Raw genomic sequence first — 17,501 nt, 5'->3', positions numbered from 1 at the left:
GCAGCTCTTGGTTCAGTCCTCTGCGGAAGATGGTCATCAGAGCGTCGTCCGGCCACTGGAGACCGGCGGCGATGGTACGAAACTCCAGGGAGCAGTCAGCCGCCGAGCGACTCCCCTGGCGACAGTCCAGGAGTCTATCACCTGGTCTGCGTCCCACCGCCGGGTGATCAAAAACCTCGAGCAGAGCTTGGCGGAAGTCCAAGGCGGAATCGACGAGTGGACTCTGGGACGTCCAGAGTGCTGTAGCCCAGTCTCGTGCTCGGTAAGGAGGGAGAGGACGAAACGGACCTCCGCGTCCTGAGTGCGGAACATCTCCGGGTGTTCCTCTACATAGAGGCCGCATTGCATGAGGAAACCCCGACAAGCGTCGGGGTCTCCGTCATAGCGCTCTGGAAGTGCTATTGGGACGGACGTGACAGGGCGGGGAGGTGAACCAGGCAGAGGTACTTGAGCCGCTTGCGCTGCGAGGAGTTGTTCCACTGCGGTCAGGCGCGTCTCTAGTGCTGCGCTGTGCGCTGGATCCATCACGTTTAGACAAAGTATTCTGTGACACTGCCCACAAAAAGGGGAAAGGAATCCAGAAATGCGTTTCACAGCGCTCTTTAATAACGGCACTGGAGAAGGGTTAGAGGGAACAGGCTGAAAGAATAGTCGAGGTCCAAAGGCGTGGGTCTGAAGCCGGGGAATCCTTCCTTACACGGGGGCACAGGACTGGAACACACGGGGAAACGAGAACAGGACGTGCCGGGCTCAGCAGGAGAGAAGACGGGTCAGGTTCAGGAACTATTTACCCCTATAGAGACGCTTGCCGTTTCCATAACGATCCTACATTAACATGGTAGTTCCATACGGCTGGCAAAGCACTAAGCATATCCATAACGCTTCATCGCATCAACAACTACTTACCCCTATAGACGATCTTGGCATTTCCATAATGCCCTCACATTAATATGGCGGTTCCATACCGCTGGCAAAGCACTAAACGTATCCTTAACGCTTCATTGTATCAACAACTACTTACCACTATAAAAGCATTTGCCGTTTCCATAACGCCCCTGCAGTAACATAGTGGCATTTGCATTATTGGGAAGCGGGGCACACGCTGTCACGCCCACAGGGGCGGAGCCCACCAGGTGCACCACAGGGATCCTCAGCTCCGAGCAGTCAAAAGGCACAGACAAGCTAGAATACGCTGCGAAGTATTGAGCCAATGTTATTGAGCCGTACCGAGCGTTTTCTTGTCTATCGTCTCCCTGATTTCCCATACCTGTTCCGTCTGCCTTGTGTATTAACCTTGCCTTCTCCTCGTCCTCTTCCCAGACCCGTTCCCGACCCTGACCTGTCTTCCCCGCTGAGTCCAGCACCTCCTGTTCCCACTTCCCCATGTGTGTTCCAGTCCCGTGTCGTGTAGGACAGATTCCCCGGCTACTGAACCCTGCTAACGGACCACGACCACTCTCTTTGCCCACTCCCTTTAAAGCCTGCGCTTCAGTGCTGTCATGCACATGCCGGTGTGACACACGCGGCATAGCATCTCTCACGGCTCTTGCTCCTCTCCAGTCATCCAGCCCCTTGGGCTGAATTGGGTACCGCTCGAGGGGCGGTCGTAGCTCTTTTAGGACCGGCTCCAGGTCCAGGAGGACGGGTTCCTCCTCTTCGTCCTCACCAGGGAGCCAAATCCTGGCGAGCGTACAGGCTCCAATCTGGATCGGCTCCTCTGGGATCCTCCTCCTCCTTTGCTTCCTCTTCTTCCAGGGGTCGGTTATTCTGTCACGATCAGGTTTGAGCAGACAGGCGATCGTGCGTGCAGACGGGCAAGTAGCAGGCAAGACAGGCGGAGATCGGGGTAAATAGCGGGTTTAATGGTGGAAACGGGACCGGGGAACATGCAACCAATGGGACTCTAACAACAGGCAACAGGGGAAGCCACAATGACCGACCAGGAATACAGGCAAGACTCGGACTTAAATGGATGGGACTGATCAAAGTAATGGGACACAGGTGGAGACAATCCGGGAAGCACACGTGGGAATTCAGGGGGCGTGGCACACATGAGGAGCCGACGAGCAGGGCATGACACTAACATCTTAATATTTTCAGTGAATAATTTATTTTGTTTTATTATTTGAGGAGCAATATTTCAACAGTCAATACAGGCTTTACTTAATATTTTTTATAGTTTAAGTATCAATAATGATTTACACAAATACAACTGCTGAATCAATGTTAAATCAGTGAAGAGTTTAAAAGCCCAAACATGTCGTCATATAAATGCTGATAAAATATTCATGCATAAGACCCACGTCCACTTTTACTCCAATCAGAACAAAAGAGTATGAGGATCAGAAAACACAATTACTACCCATTAAAAGTCCGCACCAGAAGGGGGAAAAAACTATTTATGGTTTAACACTAGAACTGCCAAATCTACGCAAATTTGCGTAAATTCCCTGGGCCTAACACCTACTAGCATCCCTGCTGAGAGTTTCTTGGGCCATTGTCCTCCTGCTTTTGTTGTGCAAACACACCCATTACCTGTGAGGCCTGGCACATTTGCATTTTTTTACTCAGAGCAGCTAAAATCCAAGGCAGGCTAAACCTCTGTGTGTGACATGGAAACCTTCACAAAAGTCTGCCATATCTATACCAAATATCCCACATGCTGACTGACCTGCAAATATGAAAGACACACATTCACAAAATATATGGAAGCACAAGTCTGTTTTATTTATAAAAAAAATTGAGTGTTTCAAACTTTGCAGTGTTTGCAGACCCAGTGACCATCATCCCTGCATTTGGCGCAAGTGAATTTGTAACACTTTGCACTGGTAAACCTGCTGCGGTTTCTGTTGCAGTTCTCCTGTACCTGACACTGAGTTGTCCATACAAGTCCTGGCACAGCAGCAGCCTTCCTCTGTCCCCATAGCCTTTTGTGGCATAAATTGGCAATGGAGTTCCTTGGCTAGATGACTCAAAAATAATCTTCTTTTGCCTTCCCACCCTGTACATGCCTTGTACAGAACGTAGGAATTTGCCACCACCAGGTCCAGCATGTTGTAAAATACAGCTACTGGCCACCTGCATGTTGCTGCTCTTACGGAATACATGCGCGCCATTTGGTCCAACACATTTACACCACACTATAACAGCAGAGAGAGAGAGAGTCATGAGTGTATTTGCTTTTTTTCTACCTTCTTTCTATATAGGCCTGTATAGTACATATCAGAAAACATTGTAGCACTGATGTAAAATTATACACACATTCACATACCTTCATGTGGTTATAGTCTGTTATCGTGTTGGGTTTCCTCTTTCTGCCTTCACAGATCGCCACATCTTGGTCCAAGGAACTCAGAACACACACAATCTTGTTTTTTTAGGTGCATAAATTGTCAAGGAGACACTGCCACTTCTAAGCACTGACGCGGAGAATTCCTCTTGCTGTGCAGTGTCCTTTGAAATTGGAGGAAGTTCATACCAAACTTTATTCCCTGTGCTCAGTAGTGTTGTTTTGCGCTGAAGCAGTCTGTGTGACAGTGCCAGTGAGGTGAAGAAATTGTCCGTTGTGACATTTCTCCCGTCATCCAGAAATGGCTCCATCAGACTCATGACCATGTTCTCTGCCAGCCTCTCCCTTTTCTGGTGACTGGGGTCCTTTCCCAAGTTAGGGGACACATTGCAGACGTATTTGGTCTCCAAATCCGTGGCCATCCAGAACTTGATCCCAAATTTGTCCGGCTTGAATGCGATATACCAAGTGACATGGAATGGATCCACATCTACTCCACGTTGTCTTTCCACCGGTGTCCCTCAGGGCTCGGTTCTTGGCCCTCTCCTATTCTCCCTCTACACTAAATCTCTTGGCGAAGTTATATCCTCACATGGCTTCTCCTACCACTGCTATGCCGATGACACTCAACTCATCCTCTCCTTCCCTCCCTCAGACACTCATGTCTCCACTAAGATCTCTACATGCTTGGCAGACATCTCATCTTGGATGACCACTCACCAGCTAAAACTCAACACTAGTAAAACTGAGCTGCTTTACATCCCGGCTGACTCATCCCCCCTCCAGGACCTTGCGATCTCTTTCGACAACTCCCTAATCCGTCCTTCGGTTTCTGCTAGAAACCTTGGAGTTACCATAGATGATCGGTTGTCATTTTCCTCACATATCGCCAGTCTTTCTCGCTCTTGTCGGTTTCTCCTCTTTAACATCAGGAGGATACGTCCATTTCTTTCCACCCAGGCTACCCAGATACTCGTCCAGTCCCTCGTCATCTCACGCCTTGACTACTGCAACTCGCTTCTAGCGGGTTTACCACTGAGCGCCATCCGTCCCCTCCAACTGATTCAGAATGCAGCTGCTCGTCTTGTTTTCATCCTTCCCAAGTTCTCCCACACCACTCCTTTGCTGCGCTCCCTCCACTGGCTTCCTGTAGCTGCACGCATCAGATTCAAAACACTGATGCTCGCATACAAAGCCAAAAATTCTCTGGCACCATCCTACCTAAAGGACCTCATCACACCCCACTCTGCACCACGATCTCTCCGATCCTCCAGCACTGCTCGACTGGTCCCACCTCCCCTCAAGGCACAAGGAAGACACGCATCTCGGCTCTTCTCTGTCCTGGCACCTAATTGATGGAATGAACTCCCCCTAGATGTCCGAACAGCTGAATCCTTGAATGTCTTCAAGCGACGACTCAAAACTTTTCTTTTTCAGAAATACCTGACGTAGAACTTCTATATTCTTACTCGACTCTTTTTCTGGTGTGTGTTTTAAAAAAATTTAATAAAATAAAAATTCTGCACTACTCAATGGCGTTCTCAGAGATAGTATTCGTAGCTGGGGTCCTTATTGAGCTAGCATCGGAAATTCATTGCAGAGTCTCAAAGCACTTATGTAAGTCGCTCTGGCTAAGGGCGTCTGCCAAATCCTGTAAATGTAAATGTAAATATACTGCATGGACAATGAACCTTGGTCGAGAACAGCTGTACATCTATGTTCATGTGTTCTCCTGGAGTGAAACTTTCAGCACAGTTCTTGGTGAAGGCTGGCAGAGAACGTGGTCATGAGTCTGATGGAGTCATTTCTGGATGACGGGAGAAATGTCACAATGGACAATTTCTTCACCTCACTGTCACTGTCACACAGACTGCTTCACTTTACTGGGCATGGTGAATAACGTTTGCCGTGAACTTCCTCCATTGGCAAAGGACACTGCACAGGGAGAGGAATTCTCCACGTCAGTGTTTAGAATGGCGCGCATGTATTCAGTACGAGCAGCAACAAGCAAGTGGCCAGTATCTGTGTTTTACAACATGCTGGACTTGGTGGCGGTGAATGCCTACGTTCTGTACAAAGCATCTACAGGGTGGAAAGGAAAAAGAAGATTGTTTCCGATTCTTCTAGCCAAGGAACTCCATTGCCAAATACAGGGATGATGGTCACTGGGTTTTCAAACGCTGCAAACACAGACTTTGAAAGATAGACAGACTGTGTGGGACAGTAACCACTGAGACAAAAGGCAGAAAGATGACGAAGAGATGAACCTGGAACTGAGGCACGGATACATCAATTTTTACATGAACAGCCAAACATGCAAAGCTGGAGAGATCACACAAAAACAAAATTCACTTTTGGTGTTATAATTCAGTGATGGCCAATGAAAATGAAATGACATTTTATTCTGTATGTGTATGAGCATGTCAAAAACCATGGACCATGACTTCACTCAGCTTATGACATTTATATACAAACATGCATTGGAGACTGAAGTGTTAGCATGTTTTCATTTTATTCATTTCATTCTATTAGCAACTTTTCATTCTATTTTCACTCAATTTGTTTTATAAATAACACAGACTTGTGTTTCCATATATTTTGTGAATGTGCGTCTTTCATATTTGCAGGTCAGTCAGCGTGTGGGATATTTGGTATAGATATGGCAGACTTTTGTGAAGGTTTCCATGTCACACACAGAGGTTTAGCCTGCCTTGGATTTGAGCTACTCTGAGTAAAAAATGCAAATGCGCCAGGCCTCACAGGTAATGGGTGTGTTTGCACAACAAAAGCAGGAGGAGGATGGGGCTGAAGACCTGCGAAAATCACAGCAGGGGTGACAAACACCTTGGGACTCTCAGCAGAGAATAAAAACTCGGTAAATCTAGTGATAAATGAACATATTTTTGCACATTGAGCCTAGTATATTATAAACAGGAACAAATACAATGAAACAATGACTAAAGATGAAAAACAAACAAAACTGGATAAGCTAATTAAAGAGAGAGAGAGGACGAGGTAGAAAATTGAGGGAAAAGGGAGAGTTTGAGTTGGTCTTACCAAAAAGAACCACCACGTTTTTCATATTCGCTTTTGATTGAACGGCACTTGCTGGCAACAACTAAACGGTAACTGAGAAGAGTGAATGACTTTATAAGGGACTAATACAGAGAGCAATGAAGGAGGGAGGGGAAGTGGTATACGAGCTGGAAAGCATAGAAAGTATTTTCACATTCTCATTGTTTCTTAGTATTACTTAATACTTCCACACTGTAAAAAAATGTTGAGAAAACTCAAATTATCTAGGGAACATGATGCAAGAGATTTTTGAAACTGATGTGTACCGTTGTTGACTTTACAAAGGCTTTCAAATTGACATATTTGAAAGTGAAGTTCAGCCAACTTGTAGCTTTTTGTTCAGCTTATGATGATGCTCTTAACACAATAACAAAGAAATGCTTGCTTTAATCTCATGTTGCTCTATGTCACGCCCGGGCAGACCAGACCTGCCGCAGACTCCACGGTAGCCCCGCCTACATAGGTGGAGCCCGGCGGGTGTTTCCGCATGCCGCTAATGACAGAACATTCTTAAACTGGAGACTCAAGCAGCTCAGTGCGTAGCTCAGAAGTATTGAGCCATGCAAATGTGCCTTACCGAGCAATCTCTTGTCTTGCGTTTACCCCTTGCTTCCTCCCTGCTCCGTCTGCCTCGTGTACTTACCTTGCCTTGTCCTCTTCCTCTCCCCAGACCCGCTCCCGAACCTGAACAACCTTCCCTGCTGAGACCGGCTACTCTTGTCCCCTTCTCCCTTTGTCTGCGTGTCCCGTGTTTCATCGTCGGACAGATCTTTTGGTATCGGACCCCAGCTAACGCTCTACGACTATTCTCTTTGTCTCGCCCTTCTATTACCTCCATCTCCGTATTGCAAATAAACCTTCGGGTTGTTCGCATTTCTGGATCCCTGCTTCCCTTATTGACCAGGCATCACAGAATACTTCGCCGGTTCGTAATGGATCCAGCGCACAACCCCTCGGTGGAGCATCGACTCGCAGCGATTGAGCAGCTCCTCGCCAATCAAGCTGCCCAGGTTCCCCTACCTGCCTCTCCACCTCGCCCTGCTGCCTCGGCTCCTATCGCTTTGCCCGAGCGATATGATGGTAATCCCGACACCTGCCGGGGCTTCTTAATGCAGTGTGGGATTTACGTGGAGGAACATCCTGCGATGTTCCGCTCCCAAGCGGCCGAGGTACGATTCGTTATCTCTCTCCTTACCGGTCGCGCTAGAGAGTGGGCAACGGCCTTGTGGGCAAATGAGAGTCCACTCATCACCTCTGCTAGAGATTTCCATCAGGCACTACTGGAGGTGTTTGACCATCCTACCGTAGGAAGGAGACCAGGCGATCGTCTCCTGGACTGTAAACAAGGAGGTCGTTCGGCTGCTGATTACTCGCTAGAGTTTCGTACGATCGCCGCCGGACTCCAATGGCCTGATAACGCACTCATGACCATCTTCCGCCGAGGTCTGAATCAAGACCTGCAGGACGAACTCGCCTCCCGAGGAGAGGCTCTTACGTTCGAGGAGTTCGTTAGACTCGCAGTAAGGCTGGACAACACTGTCCGTGACCGCAGAAGGCGACGGGTCTTGACAGAGGTGCGACGGGCCACTCCCGGACCGTCAGCAGAGGAGCCCGAGCCCATGCAGTTGGGGCGAGCTTCCATCTCGGCAGCGGAGCGTCGGAGGAGAACCCAAGGGGGACTTTGCCTCTATTGTGGAGAGGCTGGACACATGCGGCTGTCCTGTCCCGTCTGCCCAAGCAAGGAAGAGGACACGCCACCGGTGGGTGCTCCGCTTCAGATAATTCCAACCGGTAACCAACTAACCCTTCCAGTCGTCCTAGGTTTTCAGAATAGAGCGGAGAGGACCCTCGCCCTTGTGGACAGTGGGGCAGCCGGTAACTTTATTGACTAAGCGCTGGCTCGGCGTTTGGGCCTGCCTTGTGTTAAACTCGCATGTCCCCTCACGGTGTTAGGGGTAACTGGAGCGAGAATCCGTGAAGGCACAATACGATATCGTACGCAACCATTCAGCCTGCGAGTAGGAGTTCTTCACGAGGAGCGGATTGAGGTGTATCTCCTTCCTCATTCCAAGGATCCACTAATCTTGGGTCTACCTTGGTTACAACGGCACAACCCGCAGTTCAACTGGAGAACGGGTGAGCTTACCTCTTGGTCCCCGGAATGTCTCTCCGTCTGCATGTCTCTGCCCTGTCGTGCTTCCAGCATAGAGAGCCCGGAGTCCGAGGACTTGCACCTGCTTCCCAAAGAGTACCAGGATTACCAGGATGTGTTCAGCCGATCGCGAGCCTTCACTCTTCCCCCTCATCGGGAATGCGATTGCGCGATTAACCTCCTGGACGGAGCCATCCTGCCCAAGGGGAGATTATACCCCGTGTCGGTCCAAGAGGAGAGGTCGCTCAAGGACTACATTAGTGAGGGTCTTCTGCAGGGGATAATACGGCCTTCCACGTCACCCGTGACGGCAGGTTCCTTCTTCGTAAGGAAGAAAGACGGGGGATTGCGTCCGTGTATCGATTACGGAGCTCTCAATGCCATTTCGGTGAAGAGGAGGGAACCCCTCCCTCTGATTCCCTCGGCCCTAGAACAACTCAGGGAGGCGAGGATATTCACTAAATTGGATTTGAGAAGTGCGTATAATTTGATACGTATTAAGGAGGGGGACGAGTGGAAGACCTCTTATCACCAGTAGGGGGCAATACGAGTACCTTGTGATGCCTTATGGACTGGCTAATAGTCCCTCTATTTTCCAGTCTTTTATGAACCATGTTTTTCAGGATCTCCTACACAAGTGTGTGATCGTCTATATAGATGACATCCTCATCTACTCCCCAGACAAGCAGACCCACATCCAGCACGTAAGACAAGTACTTCAACGACTGTGGGAACATCACCTCTTTGCCAAGCAGACCAAGTGTGAATTTCACCGAACTCAGGTCCGGTTTCTAGGCTACGTGCTTCAACACGGGAAGGTAATGATGGAGGAGGGGAAGGTGAGAGCCATCCTAGACTGGCCCCAACCCCGAACACTAAAAGAGCTACAGAGGTTTCTGGGGTTTGCAAACTTTTACCGCCGCTTTATACGTAATTTCAGTCAGGTGGCGGCTCCTCTCACGTCACTAACTCGGGGAGCTCAGGTTCGCCTAACCTGGACCGAGGAGGCGACCAAAGCTTTTGACAGACTAAAACGAGCATTTTGTTCTGCCCCGGTGCTGGCTCAGCCAGATCCAGAAATCCCATTCGAAGTAGAGGTCGACGCCTCTGAGGCTGGGGTGGGAGCAGTCCTGATTCAGCGTGACACACTGACTAGACATAGACATCCGTGCGCCTATTTCTCACGCAAGTTATCCCCGTCTGAACATAACTACCCAGTGGGAGAGCGTGAGCTGTTGGCTATACGTCTTGCCCTAGAGGAATGGAGACACTGGCTGGAGGGAGCCCGACATCCCTTCCTGGTTCTGACCGATCACCGGAACCTAGAGTACCTCCAGTCAGCCAAGCGGCTTTCGGCCCGCCAGGTACGTTGGGCGCAATGGTTTGCACGTTTCGATTTCACCGTACAGTACCTTCCCGGAAACAAGAATGTTAAGGCTGATGCTCTCTCCCGGCAATACGATCCACCCACCAACTCCGAGGAAGCGGCGCCTATCCTTGATCCTAAGTGTTTCGTTTCGACCGTCACCTGGACCCTGGAAGAGACCATCAGGCGGGAGAACGAGAGAAGATCTCCACCCCCGGGTTGCCCTCCCGGGGCTCAATATGTTCCCCGAAGCCATCGAGAGGCGTTGTTAAGGTGGGTACACACCCACCTCGGCAGTGGACACCCCGGGGTGAACGCAACTCAAAGGTTGGTTTCCCGGCGGTACTGGTGGCCCAGCTGGAGGAGGGACACGCAGGATTACGTAGACTCCTGTCCCGAGTGTGCTCAGGTTAAGGCCTCTCACCAGGCTCCCGCTGGGCTTCTCCAACCACTTCCAGTCCCATCTCGACCCTGGTCCCATATCGCGATGGACTTCATCACTGACCTACCCAGGTCGAGAGGTAGAACAATTGTATTAACCATCGTAGACAGATTTTCTAAGATGTGTCGACTAGTATCGCTCTCCAAGCTCCCCACGGCGAGTGACTTGGCTGACTTGCTTATCTCCACTCTGTTTCGATATTACGGCTTACCGGAGGAGATCGTTTCAGACCGGGGTCCCCAGTTTAGCTCCCGGGTTTTTAGGGCGTTGTGTTCAAAACTCCGCATTTCATTGAACTTGTCATCTGCTTATCACCCCCAATCCAACGGGCTCGCCGAGAGAACCAATCAGGAGGTAGCCAAGGCCCTACGAACGCTCTGTCACAGAGAACCCGACAGCTGGGCAGCTCATTTAGTATGGGCCAAATATGCCATAAACGCACGGGTAAATGCCACTACTAACGTTTCACCTTTCCAGTGCGTCTTGGGGTACCAACCTCCCCTCTTTCCCTGGGACTCTCCGGAGGGATCCGTACCCCAGGTGGAGGAGTGGTACCAGAGAAGTCGAGGAGTCTGGCAGAGAATACAGCAGTCCCTAAAGGGACAGGCGGGGAGACAGAAGAGGCATGCGGATCGTCGGCGCCGTGCGGGACCCACTTACCGGGCGGGACAACTGGTCTGGTTGTCAATGAAAAATTTACGCCTCCCAGGGTGTAAAAAACTAACCGCCAGATACATCGGCCCTTTTCGCGTTCTGCGCCGAGTGGGTCCGGTTGCCGTGCGTCTCCAGCTGCCGCGGATTTACCGTATATGTCCTACCTTTCACGTCTCTCTCCTCAAACCAGCCAAGCGCAGTCCCCTGAGATCGGAGTCGGTCCTGCCCTTGGAAGCCCCTGGAGCGACGCCCGACGAAGAGCCCTCCGATGTGGTCCGGACCATCCTGGACTCCCGTCGTCGTCAGGGTGGGTTGCAGTACCTGGTGGAATGGGTGGGCTGTTCTCCGGAGGAGCGAAGCTGGATCCCGGCAACCTCACCGATCGATCCCTCAGTTAGTGCCTCCTTTCATGCGCTACACCCTACGAGGCCAGCTCCCCGGCCGCGTGGCAGACCTCGCAAGCGACATCGGCCTCCAGGAGGCGGCCGTCAAGGGGGGGGTGATGTCACGCCCGGGCAGACCAGACCTGCCGCAGACTCCACGGTAGCCCCGCCTACATAGGTGGAGCCCGGCGGGTGTTTCCACATGCCGCTAATGACAGAACATTCTTAAACTGGAGACTCAAGCAGCTCAGTGCGAAGTATTGAGCCATGCAAATGTGCCTTACTTCCCTTGCTTCCTCCCTGTTCCGTCTGCCTCATGTACTTACCTTGCCTTGTCCTCTTCCTCTCCCCAGACCTGCTCCCGAACCTGAACCTGAACAACCTTCCCTGCTGAGACCGGCTACTCTTGTCCCCTTCTCCCTTTGTCTGCGTGTCCCGTGTTTCATCGTCGGACAGATCTTTTGGTATTGGACCCCAGCTAACGCTCTACGACTATTCTCTTTGTCTCGCCCTTCTATTACCTCCATCTCCGTATTGCAAATAAACCTTCGGGTTGTTCGCATTTCTGGATCCCTGCTTCCCTTATTGACCAGGCATCACACTCTACCTTCAACAAATTATTTTTTTCCAGTTACCCATCCCCTAAATTATGCAAATTGTGTTACATATACAGTAATTGCATTTAACCCTCTGGGGTCTAGGGGTAGGAAACACACTGACTGGGGCATGGTCACACATTTCATTCAATATCATAAACTTAATTTATAGCAAATAAATTATTTCTTATATAAATGTTTTGGCATTAAACTCATCTTAATCTTAGTGTACTTTGTAAATATGTCAGATTTATGTGAAGTTTGTAATTTGACATCAAAGTATAGACATTGCTAAATGAAGTTTGGAACACTTGCAGAAACATTAGAAAGTACATAGTAAGCAATGGTGGCAGTTTGTTTTGATCCCAGATATCTGACCACCAAAGTATTGGCTACCTGAGGATGACTAAATGGTGTAGTTGCAACATTCAGTTTGATACATAAATAAGAAAAACCTAACTTATGTCACTATTTCTAGCCTCCTTTCATTAAATATGTAGCAACTTTCCTGTGCATGCATGAGCCATTCACACTTGGCCACACCCCCCCCCCCCTTTTTATGGTGCTGATGGGGATGTATCTGGATCACGTTTCACCATTGCGTTGTTCATCAAATTACCATGTGAATGTGATTTGAATATGTGGTAATGCGGCTATTTAGAACGTGAATAGTGATCTTCAGGTGAGGGCAGTGCTACACACCCCCGATCAGGGACGGATTATGGGTTGTGTGGACCCCTGGGCAAAACGTTCGCGAGGGCCCCCCCCACCACCACCAGCACCACAATTCAAGGGCCCTTGGCAGCCAAACGCCCTCCCTATAGGGTCAGGGGCCCTTGTAGGCAGAGGATCAAAGAATGTAGGCCCTCTAAAATAGACAAACGAAAATACATTGTTGATAAGCGTTGCAAATTGTTTTGGGCTAGGGGCCCCATGGGCCCTTTGCACCCCAAGGGCCCCTGGGCAACGGCCCCGCTGGCCCGGTCCGTAATCTGTCCCTGCCCCCAATGCAGGTAAAACAAAGTAAGGTGACATGGTTTAACTTTTTGCCAATTTAACCAAATTTTAAACACTTTAATACTTCAAACAATTGACGTTTTGAAAAGATGACAGATTACGGATTTAGTCAGTGTTTTTTTCACAATTCTACATGAAGATTTCAGCAAGATATAAACTGAAATAGATGCGAAAAGTATGCTGCGTCGCCGACAATGCACTTGACTCGAGGGTTAAATATAAATTTACAGATATACATTTCTCCTAAAGAATGACCACACAAATCAATGTCAGCTGAAACCCTATTTATTCCTCTTACAGAAACTGGTGTTTTGAAACATTTGGCGCTGAGCAGAAAGACGCACTCAAGCTGAATCAGCAACTTGCACAAAAAACCTTGCACTTCCACAAACACACTTCCCACAAACAGCCCATTGTCCCCTTCCAACACAACAGACATTTTGCACAGTTGGTGATGTGGTCAGCTTTGTATGATTATCAATTGTCAAACTGTGAGTTAATATTTGGATTATACAGATTTTTTTCTGTTATATTTTTCCAAGCCTTAACCACTTGCACAAGGGAGGGAAGTCAAATAAAGTGCTTTGCGTGGAATCTCAATCCCAGTTGATTGATTGATTGATGAAACCCTTTATTGCTGTTGCAATATACCATGTCACTAGTCACGAGTACCAGCGAAAAAACTGGCCATCAACCCGACCATGCATATACACAAACATCACAGTAGGGGGTAGACCGGTCGGGAGACAGGGGAAGAGAGAAGAAAAGAAACAGAGTAACATGAGGAGAGAGGAGGAGAATAAAAAAACAGCCCCCAGACTGTACTCCAGTGGGGAGGACATTGTGGGAACCGAAAAAAAACACCTCAGCAACATAAGCACATGGTCACTACGCCTTACAACATAAAAATGACACGACTTGCAACGGGTGAGGGAAAAGGGGTGGTGGAGGTAGTCCAGCAGAGACAAACAGCCATCCGGTCCTGCAGCCATGGAGGCGCTGGTCAACAGACCCGCCTGTTCACGCTGGGGGTATGAAGCGGCGAAGGCGTTGGATGGGGGGGAGGGAGCGGTAAGTCCTTGGGATCGGGGGAGAGGAATGCAAGAGAGTCTCACTGCCTTGTTCTTCAGGGGGAGTTGTTAGTTCAGCAGTGGCCTTGGCCGAGGCCAGTGCTGATTGGGGGGAGCCAAAACCTAATAGAATAGGGTTGTTTGGGTTTCCGTACGAGAAGCTGTAATTTCCAGCTCCACTAATGTCCACGCTAATGTCCACGCCGGTCTCTGCCATCCAATAAGTTTTGCAAAGCTGTGAGCTTCTCCATGATGTTATCCAGTTTGCGATCCATAGTCACAGTGATGTTATCCAGTTTCCGATCAATTGTCACAGTCTGAGTGCTGACAGCTCTGCCCACTCCATCAATCATTCCGGCCAGCCTAGTGGGGCTTTGAGCGGCTGTCACCGTTTTCTTCAATCTTCGATAAACCAGGGCAATGCCTAATCCAATCAGCATAATACCTGTAATCATGGTTCCGAATAGGTAGATGTCTTCAATGTCCTCCACGGAAAGAGCTGCCAGGCACACGACCCTCCACCGCTCCCATCCGTCCATCGTGTAGCCAGCAGCATACGTTCCCGCCGGACAGTTAGGTTCCGGTATAAGACAGTAGACTAGACGAGACGAGAGGAGCGAAGCAGGGAAGATAAGGGGACGGAGAGGGAGAGAAGTGCGACCGCCTCCGCTGAGAGCCAAACGAGATGAGCCAATCGAAAAACAGAGGAAACTTAAAACCACCATGTACAAGTGTACTTCATACAAATCTAACCTTTACCTTAGCATCAATGAACATAAAACTGCTCATATATATGCACCTGTCTTGAACTGGCAACTGAAAAGGCTGAGAAATGGGGCTTCACATGAGTTGACCTTTGTCAGGGTCAGACCTTTGTGCATTTTTCACATCTGTAAAACTGGGTATTATTAAACACACTTCGGACCTCCAATCTGAAATGAAATCATCAGGAATTGCCGTTTCATAAATGGACAGAGACTCCACTAGGGCAACAAGTGAGTGTTTTTCACATATGGCTTGGATGGCTGAATGGTCCTTAACCGGATGTTTATCCGTACCTAGGTGTTTAAATGTGAACTGCTCTATTCGTTCTTACTTTTTTGTGAAACAAAATCATCTACCAGATTGCCATGAGGATTCCTTGATAACCCATCAGCATCTTTGTTTTATTTACCAGCTCTGTATTTCAGGTCAAATGAGTATGCGGCTAAAGCTGACAGCCACCGATAGCTTGTGGCATCCAGTTTTGCAGATATTAAGATATTAGTGACGGGGTCACTGTCAGTTACTACAGTGAAGCTGTTACCATATAAATAATCTGAAATCATTTCAACCACTGCCCATTTGAGGGCATGCAATTCTAGTTTATGTGCTGGGTATTTAAGCTCTGTTTGTGGATTACTTCTCTGCTAGTAAGACATGTGCCTTAGACGTATACCAGTACACTTATCTTTGAGACCTAGAATATCTCATCCAACATCCAGGTGCCGCACTCTCAGTAATCTTGTCTACCCTCCCATAACACCCCAGTGCCAGCGAAGCGTGCTGGGTGGCCTCTGGAATTGCCAGTCTGCTGTAAAGAAGGCTGATTTCATTTCCGCCCTTGCTTCACACCACTCTCTTGACTTTCTGGCTCTGACGGAGACCTGGATATCGCCTGAGAACTCGGCTACCCCGGCAGCTCTCTCCTCTGCTTATGCTTTCTCTCACTCTCCTCGCCAGACTGGCAGGGGCGGTGGCACAGGTCTATTGGTAACTCGGAACTGGTGCTACACGCCCCTCTCTCTGCCCCATCTCAACATTTCATCCTTTGAATTCCATGGAATTGCTGTTACCTCTCCACTCGATATTCGGATCATTGTTGTCTACCGCCCTCCTGGCCCCCTAGGCTGCTTTCTAGAGGAGCTTGATACTCTCCTCAGTCTCTTCCCCACTGACAGCTCCTCTCTCATTCTCCTTGGTGACTTCAACCTCCCCCATGACAAGCTCCCTTCTTCTGGTCTCCTCCCTTTTCTCGATTCCTTCTCTCTAACATCCAACAGCTCCTCTCCGACACACAAAGGAGGTAACGTCCTCGACCTGGTTTTCAGCCGCCCCTCTCCGGCTACTGACATCTCTTCTACTCCTCTACACATTTCTGATCACCACTTTGTATCCTTTACCATTGCCCTACCCGTCTTGGCCAATCCCAGTTTTCAACGTTTCCTCCCCACTCGACCAAACCTCCACTCTGTCTCCGCTTCTTCTGTTGCTTCCTGCACCCTGTCTTACCTTCCTGACCCTGACTCCTTTTCCTCCTTGGCACTGGAGTCTGCAACTGATACTCTCATCTCCTCACTTCACACATCCTTGGACAACCTCTGCCCGCTGTCTTCCAAACCAAGGAAAACTCGGCCTACTCCTTGGCTTTCAGCTGCATTACGTACTAACCGAAGAGAATTGCGGGTAGCAGAGAGGACGTGGAAGAAATCTAAGCTTGATGCAGATCTGTCTTCCTACCGTACTCTGTTATCCAAATTCTCTATGGACGTGACTGCAGCTAAAACTGCCTTTTACAAAGACAAACTTGAATTATCCTCACGAGATCCTCGCAAACTCCATAACATCTTTTCATCTCTTCTCAACCCTCCCCCTCCTCCTGCTCCTTCCTTCCTGACTGCTGAAGATTTTGCCAACTTCTTTGCCGAGAAGATTGACAGAATCTGTCAGACATTCTCTCCCTCATCCACTACACTACACACTAAGGATTTCCCTCCCCCCTCACTGGCCCAGTTTTCCGGTCTTACGGCAGATGAGATCATGAAAGTCATCTCATCTTCCAACCCTACCACCTGCCCACTTGATCCAATCCCTTCTGCATTGTTTCAGACAATCGGTCTAGACCTTCTTCCCTTCATCACGACTATCATTAATGGCTCCATAACCTCCGGTCATGTACCAACAGCATTCAAAATAGCCAGGGTCATTCCCATCCTAAAAAAACCCACTCTAAATCCCTCAGACACTTGCAGCTACCGACCAGTATCGCTTCTTTCCTTCCTTTCAAAAATCCTCGAACGTACAGTCTACAACCAGCTTTCTCTCTATCTCTCTCAGAACAACCTCCAGGATCCTAATCAGTCTGGCTTTAAAGCAGCTCACTCTACAGAGACTGCCCTCTTAGCAGTCACTGAGAAGCTACATGCTGCCAGATCGGCCAAACTGTCATCTGTCCTCATCCTTCTTGACCTATCAGCAGCATTTGACACGGTCAACCACAAAACTCTCCTATCCATCCTTAGGAGTCTTGGCATTGGTGGCCTGGCCTGGCGCTGGCTGGCTTCCTACCTAGAAGGCCGAACATACCAAGTGACATGGAATGGATCCACATCTACTCCACGTTGTCTTTCCACCGGTGTCCCTCAGGGCTCGGTTCTTGGTCCTCTCCTATTCTCCCTCTACACTAAATCTCTTGGCG

At 49.2% G+C, this 17,501-nt stretch overlaps 1 protein-coding gene across 9 annotated transcripts in view; it reads right to left on the bottom strand.

Moving 5' to 3' along the window:
• The window catches only part of LOC125742071 (uncharacterized), a 95,758-nt gene that overhangs the window by 42,080 nt on the left and 36,177 nt on the right, over window positions 1-17,501 (bottom strand). The window contains exon 1 of one of the 9 annotated variants that reach the window (XM_049013717.1): window positions 6,347-6,407. The exons of the other annotated variants lie outside the window; for them this stretch is intronic. Coding sequence (XP_048869674.1) covers window positions 6,347-6,371 — 25 coding nt within the window. The 5' untranslated portion in view covers window positions 6,372-6,407. Of the gene's footprint in view, window positions 1-6,346; window positions 6,408-17,501 lie in introns of those variants that run through there. 9 annotated transcript variants of the gene reach the window in all.

This window comes from Brienomyrus brachyistius, chromosome 5, assembly GCF_023856365.1.
Source record: "Brienomyrus brachyistius isolate T26 chromosome 5, BBRACH_0.4, whole genome shotgun sequence".
Lineage (NCBI taxonomy): Eukaryota > Metazoa > Chordata > Actinopteri > Osteoglossiformes > Mormyridae > Brienomyrus > Brienomyrus brachyistius.
This window is presented reverse-complemented; position numbering and strand designations above follow the sequence as displayed.